The 20,102-nt window shown below is 43.4% G+C and overlaps 1 protein-coding gene across 2 annotated transcripts in view; it reads right to left on the bottom strand.

Moving 5' to 3' along the window:
* Window positions 1–20,102, bottom strand: part of PACRG (parkin coregulated) — a 469,671-nt gene that overhangs the window by 396,885 nt on the left and 52,684 nt on the right. For both annotated transcript variants that reach the window (XM_066371685.1, XM_066371686.1), the window contains exon 2: window positions 12,146–12,280. In XM_066371685.1, coding sequence (XP_066227782.1) covers window positions 12,146–12,280 — 135 coding nt within the window. The remainder of the gene's footprint in view (window positions 1–12,145; window positions 12,281–20,102) is intronic.

The raw sequence follows: 20,102 nt of genomic DNA, 5'->3' as shown, positions 1-20,102 counted from the left end.
AAGTGAACCATTTGCACTAATTTCTCACATAAATTACGTAGGCAGCGGGGAGCGCCAGCCCATTCAGCAGAAAATCTTTCATCCGGCTCTCAGAGGTCATCTGACCCATTTAAATTAAAGTTATGTCTTGATGCACGCTTGTATTGTCATGCCGTACACTTCGGAGACGCAGCAATTTGCGTCCAATAAAAGAACTGCACTTACTGAGTTATGCGGTCCCCTCCTCGGAAAAACGCACAACGGCACACTGCTGGCCAGAGGGTCATTTTATTTTTCAAGACTTCAAGAATAAACTCTTGTCTAATAATTAATCACAAAGGAATTAATAGCGTAAACAAAAATCAGGTAAGTTGTCACTTTTCTTGTAAAATTTACCTTACACATTCTACAAAGGCTTGTTGTCCAAACTTAGGCTTTGGTCATTATCAAAAGAAATACAATTCCAAGGGACATTTATGCTTCTTCATGTGAAACAAATCATTCAACTCTTTTGTAAATTTTCCTACAAGATTTAAAAAATGGTATTGGATTTACTTGGGGGGGATAATAATCTTAATTTTTTTTGAATTCTCAAGATATTGAAACATTAAGAAACTCAAGGCCCTGGCCGGTTGGCTCAGCGGTAGAGCGTCGGCCTGGCGTGCAGGGGACCCGGGTTCGATTCCCGGCCAGGGCACATAGGAGAAGCGCCCATTTGCTTCTCCACCCCCCCCTCCTTCCTCTCTGTCTCTCTCTTCCCCTCGCAAAGATGGCCCGGGCACTGGGGATGGCTCCTTGGCCTCTGCCCCAGGTGCTGGAGTGGCTCTGATCGCAGCAGAGCGACGCCTCGGAGGCGCAGAGCATCGCCCCCTGGTGGGCAGAGCATACCCCCTGGTGGGCGTGCCAGGTGGATCCCAGTCGGGCGCATGTGGGAGTCTGACTGTCTCTCCCCGTTTCCAGCTTCACAAAAATACAAAAAAAAAAAAAAAAAAAAAAAAAAAGAAAAGAAAAGAAAAGAAAAAAAAAGAAACTCAAGGAACCAAAGGACTAAAATATTAATGGAAAATTATAGAATTTTGAGAAGAGTATACTGAGGGTTAATGGCCCAGGTATGATATCACAGTGTGATTACTTTAAATTAAATAGCATTTATAAACAATGAGCTATCATGTTTTGGGGCTGGTTTTAATTGTAAGAAAATTAGAGCTCATTTAATAATAATTATACTCAGTGACTTTTCCTGGTAGAAAATTATCAGTTATATCAACGAAAATAAACCACCTTGGTGGGTTTTTTATAGTTCATGATAACAGTGCTGATCAGAACTGAAATAGAGGAGAATACACCGGAGAAGAAAGCTGATTAAAGCCACATGGGTATTGGCAATTTGGAAGGCAACACAGAACTCAAGGCGAGGTCCAGCCACCTTCAGTAGGAGTTTTTAAAACCACTTTAAGCATCCCCTTGATTTCTGCCCAGCATTTTGTCTATTTGTATGTTAGAGATGGATGTATAGTTTTAGTCATTTAGAAAGAGAAACAAACATGTCATTTTGAAATGTAAGGGATTTAAGAAATAAGTCGTCAATGGTAGAGCACGTACGAATGCCATCGGGAGGCTTTTCGTGGTCGAAGTTCAACCCACTGAAACGACCGTCTGTGACTCTGGACCGTGTGTGCAAACCACGCTGCTGGTATATTCATCTTCCCGTTTGTTCCTGGAAGACTTGGTCTCTGTGCCTAACTCCTAATTGATAGCTGTTCTTTGAAGTATTCTGGAGCATCTCAAATCTAGTTATTTCAGTCATTATGAAACAACCTTTCTTAGAGCCCCCAGTTAAGAAGAGCCACATCAGTCATCCAGTGCCTGGCGTCACAGATACAGTGAGGGCCAGAGAGCGAGGGATATGGTCCATGACGCCGTGTCCGGAGAAGTGAAGGCTGAGGACGATCAGCACCAGGAGGCGGACATCCATTCGGCACACATCACTGGGCACCTACTCTGGGCGGCGCTGCTCTCCGCACCGGGAGAAATGGACGAACAGGCCCGGGAGACAGACAGCATGTCAGGCTGCGCCCTTTTATTAACCTCGACATCCGCACCATCGCAGGACTCTACCTGGTTTATATTTTTCTTATAATATTCTAACTGTGCAAAACGGCTTCATATCTTTCAGCAATAAACTGGGGTATAAATATAGAAATGAATAAATCTATATAACCCACTGGTTAAAAAAAAATGGAAAAGTGTGTATTTAGTTACCTGATTAATATTAATTTCCAACGTCACTGGTTAATAGAAAAACAAAGTCTTGTCGTCCAAGTTGTAATCAATAAGTAACTGTATCGTCGACACAATAGGCTCAGGCGAGTAGGTTAACGGTGGGGTTGCGCACATCTCCTGAAGGCCAGTGAGGAGGATCTGTGCCCGGAGGTCAAGAGAGGCCCTCTGATGTCTACTCTCACCCGCCCACGTGCATCCATTCTGGATTTAGTGATTTCCTTTCAATACTATCGTTATTAAAAACCATTGACATGGCAAATAAAGGATAACAAACCAAGAGTGCAGAATGCTGGCCACAACATGGGGGCCTAGAGGAGGGATTACAGGGTGCAGAGAATAATCTGATCTAGAGAAGGGATTACAGGGAGCTGAGAGGAGAATCTGATCTAGAGGAGGGATTACAGGGTGCTGAGAGGAGAATCTGATCTAGAGGAGGGATTACAGGGTGCTGAGAGGAGAATCTGATCTAGAGGAGGGATTACAGGGAGCTGAGAGGAGAATCTAATCTAGAGGAGGGATTACAGGGAGCTGAGAGGAGAATCTGATCTAGAGGAGGGATTACAGGGAGCTGAGAGGAGAATCTGATCTAGAGGAGGGATTACAGGGAGCTGAGAGGAGAATCTGATCTAGAGGAGGGATTACAGGGTGTAGAGAGGAGAATCTAATCTAGAGGAGGGATTACAGGGTACAGAGAGGAGAATCTGATCTAGAGGAGGGATTACAGGGTGCTGAGAGGAGAATCTGATCTAGAGGAGGGATTACAGGGTACAGAGAGGAGAATCTAATCTAGAGGAGGGATTACAGGGTACAGAGAGGAGAATCTAATCTAGAGGAGGGATTACAGGGTACAGAGAGGAGAATCTGATCTAGAGGAGGGATTACAGGGTGTAGAGAGGAGAATCTGATCTAGAGGAGGGATTACAGGGAGCTGAGAGGAGAATCTGATCTAGAGGAGGGATTACAGGGTGCAGAGAGGAGAATCTAATCTAGAGGAGGGATTACAGGGTACAGAGAGGAGAATCTGATCTAGAGGAGGGATTACAGGGTGTAGAGAGGAGAATCTGATCTAGAGGAGGGATTACAGGGAGCTGAGAGGAGAATCTGATCTAGAGGAGGGATTACAGGGTGCAGAGAATAATCTGATCTAGAGGAGGGATTACAGGGTGTAGAGAGGAGAATCTGATCTAGAGGAGGGATTACAGGGAGCTGAGAGGAGAATCTGATCTAGAGGAGGGATTACAGGGAGCTGAGAGGAGAATCTGATCTAGAGGAGGGATTACAGGGTGCTGAGAGGAGAATCTGACCTAGAGGAGGGATTACAGGGAGCTGAGAGGAGAATCTGATCTAGAGGAAGGATTACAGGGTGCTGAGAGGAGAATCTGATCTAGAGGAGGGATTACAGGGAGCTGAGAGGAGAATCTGATCTAGAGGAGGGATTACAGGGTGTAGAGAGGAGAATCTGATCTAGAGGAGGGATTACAGGGTGTAGAGAGGAGAATCTGATCTAGAGGAGGGATTACAGGGTGTAGAGAGGAGAATCTGATCTAGAGGAGGGATTACAGGGAGCTGAGAGGAGAATCTGATCTAGAGGAGGGATTACAGGGTGTAGAGAGGAGAATCTAATCTAGAGGAGGGATTACAGGGTGTAGAGAGGAGAATCTAATCTAGAGGAGGGATTACAGGGTGTAGAGAGGAGAATCTGATCTAGAGGAGGGATTACAGGGAGCTGAGAGGAGAATCTGATCTAGAGGAGGGATTACAGGGTGCTGAGAGGAGAATCTGATCTAGAGGAGGGATTACAGGGTGTAGAGAGGAGAATCTGATCTAGAGGAGGGATTACAGGGTGTAGAGAGGAGAATCTGATCTAGAGGAGGGATTACAGGGTGTAGAGAGGAGAATCTAATCTAGAGGAGGGATTACAGGGAGCTGAGAGGAGAATCTGATCTAGAGGAGGGATTACAGGGTGTAGAGAGGAGAATCTAATCTAGAGGAGGGATTACAGGGTGCAGAGAGGAGAATCTAATCTAGAGGAGGGATTACAGGGTGTAGAGAGGAGAATCTGATCTAGAGGAGGGATTACAGGGAGCTGAGAGGAGAATCTGATCTAGTGGAGGGATTACAGGGTGCTGAGAGGAGAATCTGATCTAGAGGAGGGATTACAGGGAGCTGAGAGGAGAATCTGATCTAGAGGAGGGATTACAGGGAGCTGAGAGGAGAATCTGATCTAGAGGAGGGATTACAGGGAGCTGAGAGGAGAATCTGATCTAGAGGAGGGATTACAGGGTGTAGAGAGGAGAATCTGATCTAGAGGAGGGATTACAGGGAGCTGAGAGGAGAATCTGATCTAGAGGAGGGATTACAGGGAGCTGAGAGGAGAATCTGATCTAGAGGAGGGATTACAGGGTGTAGAGAGGAGAATCTGATCTAGAGGAGGGATTACAGGGTGCTGAGAGGAGAATCTGATCTAGAGGAGGGATTACAGGGAGCTGAGAGGAGAATCTGATCTAGAGGAGGGATTACAGGGAGCTGAGAGGAGAATCTGATCTAGAGGAGGGATTACAGGGAGTAGAGAGGAGAATCTGATCTAGAGGAGGGATTACAGGGTGTAGAGAGGAGAATCTGATCTAGAGGAGGGATTACAGGGTGTAGAGAGGAGAATCTGATCTAGAGGAGGGATTACAGGGTGCTGAGAGGAGAATCTGATCTAGTGGAGGGATTACAGGGTGCTGAGAGGAGAATCTGATCTAGAGGAGGGATTACAGGGTGCTGAGAGGAGAATCTGATCTAGAGGAGGGATTACAGGGAGCTGAGAGGAGAATCTGATCTAGTGGAGGGATTACAGGGTGCTGAGAGGAGAATCTGATCTAGAGGAGGGATTACAGGGTGTAGAGAGGAGAATCTGATCTAGAGGAGGGATTATAGGGTGTAGAGAGGAGAATCTGATCTAGAGGAGGGATTACAGGGAGCTGAGAGGAGAATCTGATCTAGAGGAGGGATTACAGGGTGCTGAGAGGAGAATCTGATCTAGAGGAGGGATTACAGGGTGTAGAGAGGAGAATCTGATCTAGAGGAGGGATTACAGGGTGTAGAGAGGAGAATCTAATCTAGAGGAGGGATTACAGGGAGCTGAGAGGAGAATCTGATCTAGAGGAGGGATTACAGGGTGTAGAGAGGAGAATCTGATCTAGAGGAGGGATTACAGGGTGTAGAGAGGAGAATCTAATCTAGAGGAGGGATTACAGGGAGCTGAGAGGAGAATCTGATCTAGAGGAGGGATTACAGGGTGTAGAGAGGAGAATCTGATCTAGAGGAGGGATTACAGGGTGCAGAGAGGAGAATCTGATCTAGAGGAGGGATTACAGGGTACAGAGAGGAGAATCTGATCTAGAGGAGGGATTACAGGGTGTAGAGAGGAGAATCTGATCTAGAGGAGGGATTACAGGGTACAGAGAGGAGAATCTGATCTAGAGGAGGGATTACAGGGTGTAGAGAGGAGAATCTGATCTAGAGGAGGGATTACAGGGTGTAGAGAGGAGTATCTGATCTAGAGGAGGGATTACAGGGAGCTGAGAGGAGAATCTGATCTAGAGGAGGGATTACAGGGTGCTGAGAGGAGAATCTGATCTAGAGGAGGGATTACAGGGTGCTGAGAGGAGAATCTGATCTAGAGGAGGGATTACAGGGAGCTGAGAGGAGAATCTGATCTAGAGGAGGGATTACAGGAAGCTGACAGGAGAATCTGATCTAGAGGAGGGATTACAGGGTGCAGAGAGGAGAATCTGAGGCAAAGGCAGGAGGCCACGTGGAGCTTCTCCCTTGTTGATACAATGTGAAGATGTAGTTGCCCTTGGAACGGGGTTGGTACTGTATCCTCATTTGGCTGGAGAGTGAGAGGGCCCCTGTCTTTTATCCAACCCTCTCAAACATCCAGGGCATCCTTATCTCATTCCTTAGAGACTTGGTGGGAAGTAAGACTCTCTTCGTGTAGGTCACGTTCTGTCACACGGCATGACTTCATGGGCAGATGGAGCGAGGTGCAATATTTCTAGCAATATTCACCACATCAAAAGGCTTATAAAGTGAAAGAATTCAAAGACATTTTACTGTAGTTGCAGCTGTTTTGATCTCCAAAATAAATAAATGGTTTATAATGCTGTTTAGTTATTTTTAAAATCCAGCATGACTATGATAATTTTCTCCAACTCTTTCTCCCAAGGTCTGTATAGAAGTGGTTATTTAAAAATAACTTGTGTTCCGGTACTATTTTTAAACAATGGAATTTATAATAGAAACAGAACCAGAATTTATAATAAAAATGCTCATTTACACAGTGCCTGTGATTCATACTTGTGCTTCTCATTAGCTGTGTAGGTAACGATGACAATTTCTCAAGTTCCTTTGGGTGACCACAGCACATGACCTCAGATTCCCGCTCAAAACAAAACACTCAGGTTGACTCCTGGCTCCCTTCTCCAGAACTGACCCTGGAAAAGCGAGAGGGGGAACATGGGTTCCCTGAAGTAATAAGAGGAGGAAAAGAAGGAGTAAGGGGAAGTCCGAGGAGGCAGGGACAGGAAGAGGCCGAGAGGATAAACAGAAAGAAGAGGCGAGGGGGGAGGAGGAGGAAACGGGGCCTGAAGGCTGTTTTCAACTGACTGGGAAGAGGGAGTGGAGGCGAGGACGTCCCCAAGTGACAGCATTTGACTTCGTACACCTGGTACTCACGGACAGAGCACCATGAGGGCTACGGGTCATCACCTGCAGGTGGACACCACTGAAAATGATATCAGAGAGTTACTCGACTCCCGTGGCAAAGAAGTAGCCAGTGAAGACCTCATGGACCTAGAGACAGATGACAGCATTTAGGGAAGAAAACAGGGACCTAGAAACTCCAGAACTGGAAACAGTTTCTATAAAGAGTCAGCTGATGCTTTTCGTCTCACTGGACCAGGAATGGCAAAGTTAGAGGAGCAAGATCCCGACACAGAGAGGTTCACCAAAGTTTCCCGTGCAGTTACCGAAGGCCCGAGATGATACAGGACCGTTTGTGATGAGAAAAAGAAAAGCTCTGTACAAACCTCCCTGATGCCGACTTCGAGAAACGGACCCCAGCCGCGGAATCAAACCCTGACTCTCAACACCAGTCCCGTCCTCTCCAACAAGTCCGTCACCTTCTGCATCACCCAAGACTGGTTAGGGTTGTATTTGAAAATGTTTAAGTATTTATGAGCAGAGAAAGGAAAAAATAAATATACTACTGTTAAGAAAAACATCTAAGTGGCAATCAATAGGTAATTGTACCTGTTCCAACTTACATACAATTTCAACTTAAGAACAACCCCACAGAACCTATCTCATTCGTAACCCTGGGACTGCCTTTAGTTTACAGAAAAGCAGTGTAACTCCCGCATAATTTCGTATTTCCCTACAATTCATGCTTTAAGGTGCATATAAAAACTCCACTCCTGCGAAGGGCCACCTTCTACACCAATGCTTCCCCTTCACCCCGCCTGCGGGCAGAAGAGGTGGGGACAGCACACGGAAAACTTTGCAAGATTGTGTGACATTCCTTCTCCCTCCAGAATGCCCACAGGGAAGACCCACTTCCACGCTCCTCAGTGTCCTTGTCACATTACAGGAGTACAGGAAATTGGGGAAAAAAGGGGAAATGTAAGATGAGGAAACTCAAACAGTTTTTAAATGCCCACTGCTCCTGCTGATGATCAGCTTCGTGAGGTGTCAGGATGGCTGTCAGCGTCGCCATTTCTGTCCCCTGCACTCTGGGCGGGGAGACTACCACCCACGAAACAGGCACGTTTCCTGTGAGTTCGGAGAGCCGGAGGAACGCAGACAAGGGGGCAGACTGAGAATTGTAAAGTAACTACGGTGCGTTTTCATGACTTTAACCGTTGCCAATCACGAGTTCCTCGCTATCTATAGAAGATGAATATTTAAAAATAAAAGCGTATGGCAGAGTTTGCCTGGTGGGTTTCATATTCTAGGTCAGACCCATCCATCTTGCCGCTGATGAGAACAGAGGAAATTCCCCTACAGATGGGTCGTGTAACTCTTCCGCATTTACCAAGGACTGGAAGCATAGACAGCCATGACACAAAGGCCCAGGTCAGTTCATCTGAACAGTCATTTGCACATAGCTAGAGTCATCTATCCAGATAGCCGGTTCAGGCATTTAAAAACAAGAAAGAAAAAAAAATCCACTGCCATTATCTTAATCTAGAGCAGCACTGTCTAATATGGTAACCATGTGGCCATTTAAATTAAAATTAATTAAAATTAAAATTTCAGTTCCTCAAGTCTCACTGGGCACATTTCAAGTGCTTAATGGCCACATATGGTTAGCCGTGATGTATGAAGTGCAGATGGGGTTTCCACCGTGGCAGAAAGCTGCACCACGCGCCGCTCCGATCGCCAGAGATTCCGCGAGGAACAGACCAGCCGGCGCCGCTCGTGGTGGTCGGCCTGCCCTGTGGTTCGGCGGATAAAATAAATGGCCACTCCTGCGCGCACTAAACCGTGATGTGGGTTCAGGATGTGGGTCTAAACCTAAAAGTGCAAGGACGTCGACCATCTCGGAGTCTCATTCCTGCTTTCTGACTCCACTGGGTCATAGAAGACACAACTATGGAATCTTGTTACTTCAAGACTCTGCGGTGACTGCTGACAGGGCGGCGATCCGCCAGCGCCTCCAGAACGAGGAGGGAGGGATTTGACATCTTGGGCGGGGTCTCCCATCGGCGCTTCACGGACGGGACGGAGCCGGGAGGCTGGCCTGCCTTCGACGTGGTTCGGGGCCGTGACTGCTGGGCTCTGCAGAGTCACGGGCCTCCTCACCCCTGAATTCACTAATACCCCGTTTCCGGTCCTTGGTGTCCTGGGGGTATCACAAGGAGTATGGAGAAGGGACCAGGAGTATTTGGGGGGAAGCACAGCTACTGAGGAGTCTACGATGAGGGCCGTACTATGACATGAATGGAGACACGTGTCTGGCCAGGCACCTCCACTCTGTCCGCATGGGAAGTGCAGCACAGGAATTCGGGAATTCGGGCGTGACTGTGTGCATGGTGTGTGTGTGTGTGGGGGGGTGTATTGGGGGTCCCTTCTTCCATCAACATCCAAGACCCTTTCCCTTAAAGAAGAGTCCTATGCTCCTACCAAGTACCTGGCTGTCACCACAGTGAACGTGCCAAGGAGTAAATAGCAATATGAAGCCTATACCTAATTATGTTAATGTTTTATTCTCAGTATTAAAATAGCACAGTGGAAATGTGTTTAGCAAAGGCTTCAAAGAGAGACCCCTACGGATTAGAGCAGTGGTGGTCAACCTGGTCCCTACCGCCCACTAGTGGGCGCTCCAGCTTTCATGGTGGGCAGTAGCGGAGCAACCAAAGTATAAATAAAAAGATAGATGTAACTATAGTAAGTTGTGTTATAAAGATTTATTCGGCCAAACTTAGCAAAAATCCGACATAAAGTACTTGGTAAGTAATGATTATTATATGCTTTAACTTGCTGTAACTCTGCTTTATAAATTTTATAAAGTAAAGTTACTTCCCTACTGTATAACTCACCATGACTGTGGAACCGGTGGGCGGTTAGAAAATGTTACTACTAACAGAGATACAAAAGGGGACGGTAGGTATAAAAAGGTTGACTACCCCTGGGTTATAGGATGAGATGTTTCTTTAAATGAACGCTATTGTTCTACCAGTGGCAGCAAATAAATTGCTTCCTCTTTGTTCTCAAGTTTCAGATTGCTGAGTCAGGACTATAGTCAACAGTAGCTTAAAAGGATTAATATAGCTATAAAAAAGAAAAGCAGTTTATACTCCTGACTGCTGGGTTATCAAAGATAAAGCAAAATGATTCATCATACATTATTTTCAAGATGAATTTTTTTCTAGTCTCTTGACATTTCTAAAAGTTACTCATAAGATTATTTGAACAGGTCAAAAAAATCTATGAATTCATTCTTATTGATATGATTTTTATGTGCTCTAATTACTTAAAAGACCAAATCTACTCACTTTTTATAAAGAAATATGAAATATTCTTTTAACTCAAAAGGAGTCAGGTTTTAAGAACCTGCACTGTATTATCATGTATGAAACAGTAACTAGACAAACAAACTTAAAATCCATATGTAACATATATAAATAAACCTCAAAATCACAGCCAAGTGTTGGGAATATATACTTGTCTAAGACTAAAACATCTTAATTAATTATACACCTGCAATTTTTTTCTTATTATATGCACATTTTCACACAACAAATTTCACACTGTAATAGAGACAATTAAAAGCATGAGAATAACGATCTTCATTGTCCTAACAATTTACAACAAAATTCTCTTGCCAAAGAATCTGTAATCTTTCTAAGTTTTATAACTGAGTATCAGCTGTCCGCTCAAGAAATGCTTGATAATTATATGAAAACGCTTAAAGATACACTAGAAATAATGCAAACAATTCTTTCAGTTTTTTGATAAAGAAAGAAAGAGGGTAATTTTTTTGTGGGGGGGACAGAGACAGAGACAGACAGGGAGAGACTAGAACCATCAATTCTTCATTGCGGCACCTTAGTTGTACATTGACTGCTTTCTCATACGCGTCCTGACGGGGGACTACAGCAGACTGAGTGACCCCCTTGCTCAAGCCAGTGAACTTCGGCACAAGCTGGTGAGCCTTGCTCAAACCAGGTGAGCCCGCCCTCAAGCTGGCAACCTCAGGGTTTTGAACCTCGGTCCCCTGCGTCCTAGTCTGAGGCTCTATCCACTGCGCCACCACCTACCTGGTCAGGCAAGAGTGTAATTTTAACGAATCTTTCTTAGATACTTTCACGAACTCTTCAATTTGATCATTTTATCTTTCAATGTAAATGTATCTGTTAGTAATTACCAACATATTCTACGTTCACCTCTAGACACTACTGTGATAGTTTTAGGTCAATGTGGTCAATGCTTAATTTAAATGATAATTGGCCAAAAAAAATCCTTAACCTGACGTGATACTCACAAGTGTGCCACACTTTTTTGTTTCTAGGAGGAGGAGCCCTTTCAGCTGATACATATCACCCAAAACCAAGTCGATGTTAACAAAAATAATTAAGTAGCAGAAGCTGGTTAGAGACCAGCTTTCATTTTTCAAATTAAATGTAACAACCTTCTCCGGTTAAGTGACTGGCAAGTTTTTACAAACAGCATCAGGGAGCCTTTTTCCAAAGAAACACAGCCATATTAGAATGGAGCCATAAGGCGATACATTTATTTTGAAGCCAATTAACCTTTTGTCAGAGAGGTGCCGGGGCTGTAATGGTTTTGGCGGCTGAGGTCACCTGCTCCCAGGGCCCGTGTCTGGCGAAGGTGCCTGCTGCACACAGAGGAGGGGACCTCGCCCGAGAGCCTGCCCTCTTTCTTATTCCACTCTGCTCGTCTGGGGCTCAGAGGGGCCTGACCCGCCCGTTTAGGGAACTAAAGCTTCCATTTGGAAGTGTCCTGCAGGAAGGTGAAACCCGGGGGAGATGAATGTCGCTGGCTGTCCGTACCCAGCCCCCGAGCCCGCCGTTTGATGGGCGGCCTGGAAAACAGGCTGGGCTGCCCGGCTCTCATGAACACAGGGACGGACTGGGCACCAGACAATTCTCTGAGCTGAAGCAACCCTATCCTTGCCTTTTGTGCGGGCTATAATTTAATTGTCAGTGCAGGTGGACAGCTGACACAGGGGGCTTCCTCTAAGAGCTCACCCACCACCTTCCCTGTGCTGAGAGATGGCTCGGGTTGATTGACTTGTCCGCCCAGGGTGCTTGGCCGGGCACGCGTCACATAGGCGAGCACGGCTGGCGGCCCCCGCTGCGCCCTGACTTACCTTCCATGCTATTTTGTTTCCTTTCGAGTCATGCTCAAGGGCAATGGGGAAGTCGCCCCGCTCATAGAATTTTCGAAAGGCTGTGGGCTTGGTTGGTCTTTCTTTAAACGCTCCTGCGGCAGGGGGACCTCTCACCTTCAGAGGGAACAGAAGAGAAGCCAGGTTTTAAAACCAATGGAAGCACACACAGTGAAAAGTCTGGTTTTCCGTAATTACTGGTCAGCATAAACTAGTCCGCATGATAAATACCAAGTTACTAACAATGGACAACAAAAACCTCACCAATACAAACCTCTGGAGAAGAAAAGCATTTTTTAATCACTACGTGTCTTTATTTCAGGCTACTTTAGAAAGCATTCCTAGAAAATGCCATTTTAAAATACCACTTTATAAAGTAGAAAAGCCTAAACATTAGTTTAAAATTTTTTTTAATAAAGTCATATAAGTTCAAAGTGTTAAAACTTCAAGTGTCCTAATTGCAAATTCTAATCTCAGATCTGATTTTACTTGGCGGAATACTGAAGTGATAAATTTAAAATATCTCCCTTATTCTACATACATAAAATGGTAGGATATTTTCTCACATTAAGAATATTAATAACAAAAAATAAATATTAATAACAAAACTGCAAAAATTTGATATACAATTCACTAAAGATAAATGACACTTTAAAAAAGAAAAATGGTAATCTACTATGTGTATAGCACACACTTGATAATATGAATTTATTGATATAGAAAATAACACTAGAATAGATTACATGAGAATCTTCCATCCCCCAAATTGAGATATTTATTAAAGAAGAAATATTTTCTATTGAGTTACTCACATTGAGTACATCTTTTAAATGTACATTATTTATTGGTACATATAAACTAATTCATTAGGTTACAAAATTCAAAGTGATTAGTGAGCTTTGCAGAAAATTAAAGTTCCTTACATAAAGCCTAAAGTCCCTGCTTAAGAAAAGAGGTAAGTACTAATCACTCATTACTTTAATAAAAACATGATTACACTTTTAAGTGTTACTATGGACACAATAGCCAATAATGTATGTAGTATTGCAATATTTTAAGTTATGTTAACTTTTAATATTTCCTTGAAAAACTTTAATTAAAAAAATTATTGATGGATTTTAGAGAGGGGGGCAGGGGACAGAGGGAAACATTGATTTATTGCTCCACCCATTTGTGCATTTGCTGGTTAATCCTTGTATGTGCCCTGACCGGGGATCGAACCTGCAACCTTGGTGTATGGGGATGACACTTTACCCAACTGAGCTCCCCAGCCAGGGCTAAAAACTTCAATTCTAACATAGAAATTTATAAAACATATGCCGGATCATAAGTCTATCAGATCATGACAAATATATCTTATCGAACGGACATCTGAGGGCTAACACTAGGCACTGAATGGGTTATTGAGAACTCTCGCAGGAAGCTGGCTAATTCTGGAGTGCGGTTGCGGAGGGAGGCAACCCGAAGGCATGCGTGGGTGTGTGGGTTTCTCCCGCCAGACAGCACAGCATTCCCAGCAACAGTTACACAAGTGACGGCCACTCTGGGCCACCGGGAAGCCCGGTTTCCTCTTACTCATTGACAAGGCGAGATTTTTTCTGATATTAAGAGTTATTAGCCAACTTTTTCAGCTAAATTCATTTGATGATTGAATAACAACATGTATACAACTCCTCTGTGCAGAGCTCTGAGTTGGAGGCTGAGTAAGGAGGACATTCTCAACGGCATTCATACAATGGAAACTGGACAGCTTTGATTCCTGGACTTCCGCAAGTCATGGACCAGTCGATCTTGAATCACATTTTGGGGAACTGATAAAGAATTGACAACTCTTTATTTTGCCAAGAAGTTACATTTTAAAAAAATACCATCTCTTATCATGTTACCATTTTAATACCCCCAAACGTGGTAGAACATAGTCTAAAAAATGAAAACTTACCCACATTAAATCAATGTGCCTATATATTTACAGAAAGTTACAGTGCATTAGTGCATGTGTGTAAAAACTTATTGGATAGTACTGAATAGTAGTCAGAAGATATGTCATTTCTATGTTTTTTAATTAAACTTTTTGTGGATAAAAAATGTGGTATCTATACAATATTATTCAGTCATAATAAAGAAGGAAATCCATCTGCAACAACATAAATGAACCTAGAGATATTACGCTAAGTGAAATAAGTCAGACAAAAAGACAAGTAGTGTGTGATCTCACTTATAGTGGCAACTGAAAAAAACCACAACTCATAGACACAGAGTCTAACGGTGGTCGCAGGGGCTGGGGAGGCAGTGGTATCTATTGACTCTCTTTTCTCATTTGCTTTGTGATCTTCCTGATTCTTGGATTGATGACTGATTTTCTGTTGAAACTTGAGTATTGGTCTATTTTGTAACTGGGTCTTAAGCCTTCTGTTTTAGCTGGTTTACTCTGACATCACTCGGGCAGACATTTGGGGGGGTACCATCTCATTCCTGCCAGTTTGGTGTAGAGGTCCCGGCCCCCTGCCCGACCTCTGCTGACCCCCGCAGAGAGAGATCCTCATTGAATGGGTGAAGGTTGGGTTGCAGCACCCCTAGGGCACCCACTGACAGCCCCCCAAGTGGGAGGAATGCCCAGTTCCTGCTCCCCTCCCCAAAACACACACAGAGGGGGTGACCTCATTTCTGCTGGGAAGCAGTCAAGTTCCTGACTCCATGACAAAACCTTTGACACTGTCTCAGCAGGAAGGGGGAAGAGTCTGTCATTACTGCTGGCTGGAGTGGCAGTGCAGCACCCCCATGTAATCCCCACTGACACTGTAGGTGATGGGGGCCCCCTGGCTGCTCTAGGAGAGATGAGAGACCCAATTCCCCCCTTAAAAATGCAGCTACAACCATTATTTATATTTGTGTACTCACCATCTGCTAAGTACCATTTTGATATTTTCTAGATACTAAATTATTAATATTTATGTTGTTTCCCACTTGTTTAACTGAAATGAAATTTGTTTGAGATGATCCGTCTTTCTCTCTGTTCTTTGTTTTATCCTAACATAAATTTATTTTTTCCTTTTATTTCTTATTATTTCTTTCTAAATATACTCCAATCTTCTCAACACTAAAAGTTCTAACTGTCCACACTTTTCAAGGAATGAACACATTTCTCTTTAAGAAGCCTACAGGTTGTTCCTTAGTTGTTTAGATAACTTATCCATAGCAGGTGAGAACTGTTAATACAGCAGGGACTTTACCTAATTCTATGCAGATGGTCTGCTGTGCTCGCATTCCTGATGAGATATATTTTTTGTGTTCCAAATACAAATGGATCACTTAAACCTTATAGGAGGACCTAGTATTTCAAAAAATATTTTACACATAACCCATTCCAATATTCCAAGCAATTCTAAAACTCTATACATAAAAAATCCAGTGAAATAGAATTGATCTCTGGAAAGCTAATAAAGACATTATTACTGGAAATCATAAAGGAGGCAGTGACCTGACTAAATAACTCTAAACACAAGCAAGAATCCTGTTAAGAATCTTATGTAGGTCCCACGTTTGCAGAACTACTGTAAATTTTAACGTCTTAAGAATTTTACTCTACTTTACTGTGATAAATAATATGGAGCATTTAAGGAACCATAAATCCAACTAGATTTGTGGGAAAATGCAATTAGGATTTGCCTGAAAGGTGGGGGCTAGCCATAAACCAATTAGGAAGAGTGGATGTTGCAGCAGAATGCTTTTAATAAAATCTAATGCACTAGGGAGCCGTGGGATTGAATGCACTTTGGAGCAAGTACAGATGCCAGAGTGCTTTAAACGCCTGCAGTTATTGAATGTGCTATAATGGATGAAAGACTTAGGTCACAGTCCCTGTCATATGGTCACTGGAGTAATAATAATTAGTAGGAAGAAATTCAAGACTCTGAAACTACATGACAAAGATTTTTCCAAAGTTTATCAGTGGTTCTATTTTTTTTTTTTTTTTTAGCATGACAAGCTGCTATAAAAAAAAGAAAAACCTTTCTCTTTAAGTGGGATATTCACATTGTGTCATTCTAATTGATCCATTCACCCAACTCGCTAAAATTGAAACAATGAAATGCAAAGACATTAATTTCCTCTTTTCTTCAGTTGCGGCCTGAAATCTGGAATCATGAAAGCACGTTGGTTAAGCCTCTGGCGGGCAAGAGCTGCTTTGTCTCTAAGCTGCGCAGGGCCTGGGGTGCCCGCGCTGGGGTGCCCACAGCCTAGACTTCTGAGTAAAAAGTATTCTAATTCAGAATTATAATTCAGTGCCTGCCCCAATTGCCAGTTTCAATGGTTTTACTACATGAGAACTTTTGCAACACCTATGGTCACCAAATGGTCAGGACATCAGGACATTGCCTGCAAAATCTCACACCACGCAAATCTGACTGGAATGGTGGGTGCAGCACCCCAACATGACCAAAGTGAGCTCAAGTGACCGGGTAGCTATTATAAGAAGCTTTAACAATGTGACAATTTAATGATACACCATAACAAAACATTATGATCCCAATGTTCTTGTTCGTAACAGGCAGAAAAAATAAGAGCTTATATGAATACATATATATATATATATATATATATATATATGTATATGTGTGTGTGTGTATGTATATGTGTGTGTGTGTGTATATATATATATATATATTCAGTATACATACACTACTCCAGAGTCCTTAAAAGTCAGGCCCTCCAGGTAATAGTAAGTGTTAGAGAAAACTACCAAGTGATGTGGGAACCCTATTTTGGGAAGATTACTCCACCGAGAGCTAACATGGATGGCTTACAGTTAGGGGAATACAGAGTCAGGAAGACCAATCTCAACTTCATTGCAGTGGTCCAAGCATAAGATGGTCAAGACCTTAACTGGGGTGGGGGGGTATCAAAATAGTCCATATCTGCTAATGTTTTGTTCATTACTTTCTAAACATTATTGGTGTCAGCAAAACCTGTATGAAAATGGTCTTACAGAGGTCATAGAAGCTTAGAGAGAACATTCGATAACCTGTCAGGAATCACAGAGCTAGTGCATAGTGGGGAAGAGATTTTGAGATGGCGACGGGACTAGAGCCTGGGAACAGGAAATACTGGGTGGCCAGGATCCAAGTGAAGACCAGGTGGTCAACAGGGACACTTGATAAGCTGACAGGCCAAAAAATGTCACCACCCCTCCACTCCCGACTCAAACACAGAGGTAGAATTTATCTCCGTTTGACGTCCCTGCTTAAATCGACCCACATGCTCAGCTGACCTCTACACGACCTCCCTAAGGGGGCAGGACTGAGCAGTCCGCCATCTTGCTCCATAGCCCAGGCAAGGACATAGTGACCAAGCAACACAACTGAGGAAGGAAGTGACGGGTCCTGAAAAGGGAATTCTGCCAGCCTGCCTTTCTGCATAAACCCACTTACACAGCAGTCCCCAGCTTCAAAAGCAAACAAGCGGAGCCAGCACTCAAACCAGCTCAGACATTCTTGACATTTGCCTGTGTTGCCTCCCTAGCGCTTAAGCATAAGCCTAATAAAATCTGTCTGGAAATTTCGCTGGGGTTTTCTATCCATTTCTGTGTTGGAAACCCAAGAACCCCAATGCCGACAACAATTTGGCTTCCCACCTCTCTGCCTCTAGAAGAAGGGACCTCTGTCACTGTACCAGAGGGTTGGGTCTGTGCCAAAATCTAAACAGAAAGTATCTAAGGCACATGGCTGACTGAATGAGGTCAGCCAGACACAGAGATCAAACAGGCTTCAGACAGCAAACATGCAAATTCTCTAAGTTACATAAAAAATAAACCGAAGAATGGAGGAAAATATTAAATCACTCATTATTCTAACATGTACTAATAATTTGTGCTTTCCTTTCTAGACTTTCAAAAAACATACACATAAATAGCATATTTTTACATTTTATGTTTTGATGTTGCCATTGATATCAAAATTTCACTTTCTATAACTAGGCAATATTTTACCAATAGTTTGCAATTAATTATATTTGGAATTAATATTATTTTTATTTCTTTGGCTTTTGTAACGACATTATTAGAAACATCTCAGGCATATTGCATTTTTCGTATTTTATCTTTTTCCTTGAGAGTCCCCAACATTAGATAACAAGGTCAAAATTTATTAATATTTAATGATGGCTTGATAAAGCAATTAGCTAATTTAGGAAGATAACACGTCTTCTTTATTAGCCTGCCCGGGCTGCTCTAACAGAATACCATAGACTCGATGACTTAAGCAACAGGAACTGATTTTCTCATAGTTCTGGAGGCCGGAAGCCTGAGACCAAGTAGCCAGCAAGGTCCGGCTCTGGGGAGACCCTGTTCTTAGCTGGCAGATGGCCGCCTTCTCCCTGAGTTCTTCCACGGCACAGAGAGAGACCGCTGCTCACTCTTGTCCTCCTTAGAAGGGCACTAGGTCTATCATGGAGGCTCAACTCTCATGGGGTCATTTCATAAACCTTAATGACCTCCCTAAGGTCCACCTCCAAATACCGTCACACGGGGAGTTGGGGCTTCAGGATCTATATAAGTTTTGGGGGGACACAAACACTCGGTCCACAGCATTTTCCTGTTGTCCAACTTGGATTGCCATGTTTAACAAGTGAGGATGAACGATTTCTCATTGGGATTCAAATGCCGTATCATACATGTGTGAGTATATGTTTATGTCTTTTCCAAATTAATTTCAACTTGCAGGACCTTCTTTCTAACACTGAAACTGTATCAACCATTGATTGCTTTTAGGGCAAATATCTCACCATCCTTATTTTCCATTTTTTATTTATTTAGTGTTTAAAGATTTAAAATTTTTTTTGTAGGAAAGTCTTATCTTTGTCATTTTCAACCTCTAGCTTTCTCTTCTCTACATCATTCCTCTGTCGACTGCACAATACATATTCTAATAGACTAATTAAATCATATCTCCCATCTAATTATAATCCATAAGTTATTTCCCATTGACATTTTGACACAAAGACATTAGGTAGAGCATCGGCCTGGCATGTGGAATTCCCAGATTTGATTCCTGGTCAGGGCACACAGGAGAAGTGTCCATCTGCTTCTCCACCCCTACCCCTCTTGCTTCTCTCTCTCTCTGTATCTCTCTCTCCTCTACTTCCACAGCCATGGCTCAGTTGGAGCAAGTTGGCCCCAGGCGCTTAGGATGGCTCCATGGCCTCATCTCAGGTGCAGAAATAGCTCAGTTGCTGAGCAATGGATCAGCAAACTCAGATGGGCAGAGCATTGCCCTGTAGGGGGCTTGCTGGGTAGACCCCAGTTGGGGCGCATGTGGGAGTCTGTCTCTCTGCCTTCCTGCCTCCCACCTCTCACTATATAAAAAACAAACTTGTCATCCTCGCTCATCCCTTCATTCCTGTTACTCCAAAAAAAACTACTAATCACCTTCAAGATTCAGCACAAATATCTTCTAAGAAGCCTTTCCTAATTAGGCATAACCCTACTCTTCTTCACATTAGCCTTGAAATGTCCATTGGACAAACAATTAGCCTCGGCCATTAAACCACAATCTGTATGAAGATCATTTGGGGGAGGGGTCATCTAGGCCAGTGGTTCCCAACCTTTTTTGGGCCATGGGCTGGTTTAATGTCAGAAATTTTCACAGACTGGCCTTTAGGGTGGGACAGATAAATGTATCACATGACCGAGACAAGTGTCAAGAGTGAGTCTTAGACGGATGTAACAGAGGGAATCTGGTCATTTTTTAAAAATAAAACATCGTTCACACTTAAATATAAATAAAACGGAAATAATGAAAGTTATTAATTTTTTTCTCTGCGGACCGGTACCAAATGGCCCATGGACCAGTACTGGTCCACGGCCCGGGGGCTGGGGACCACTGATCTAGGCTATTGATAAATTTGTCTACAATCAAAACAGTGGTTAAATCCATGGAAATTGCTA

This window comes from Saccopteryx leptura, chromosome 3 (assembly GCF_036850995.1).
Source record: "Saccopteryx leptura isolate mSacLep1 chromosome 3, mSacLep1_pri_phased_curated, whole genome shotgun sequence".
NCBI classification, from domain to species: domain Eukaryota; kingdom Metazoa; phylum Chordata; class Mammalia; order Chiroptera; family Emballonuridae; genus Saccopteryx; species Saccopteryx leptura.
Note: the sequence above shows the minus strand (reverse complement) of the source record. Positions and strands in the feature narration are given on the sequence as shown.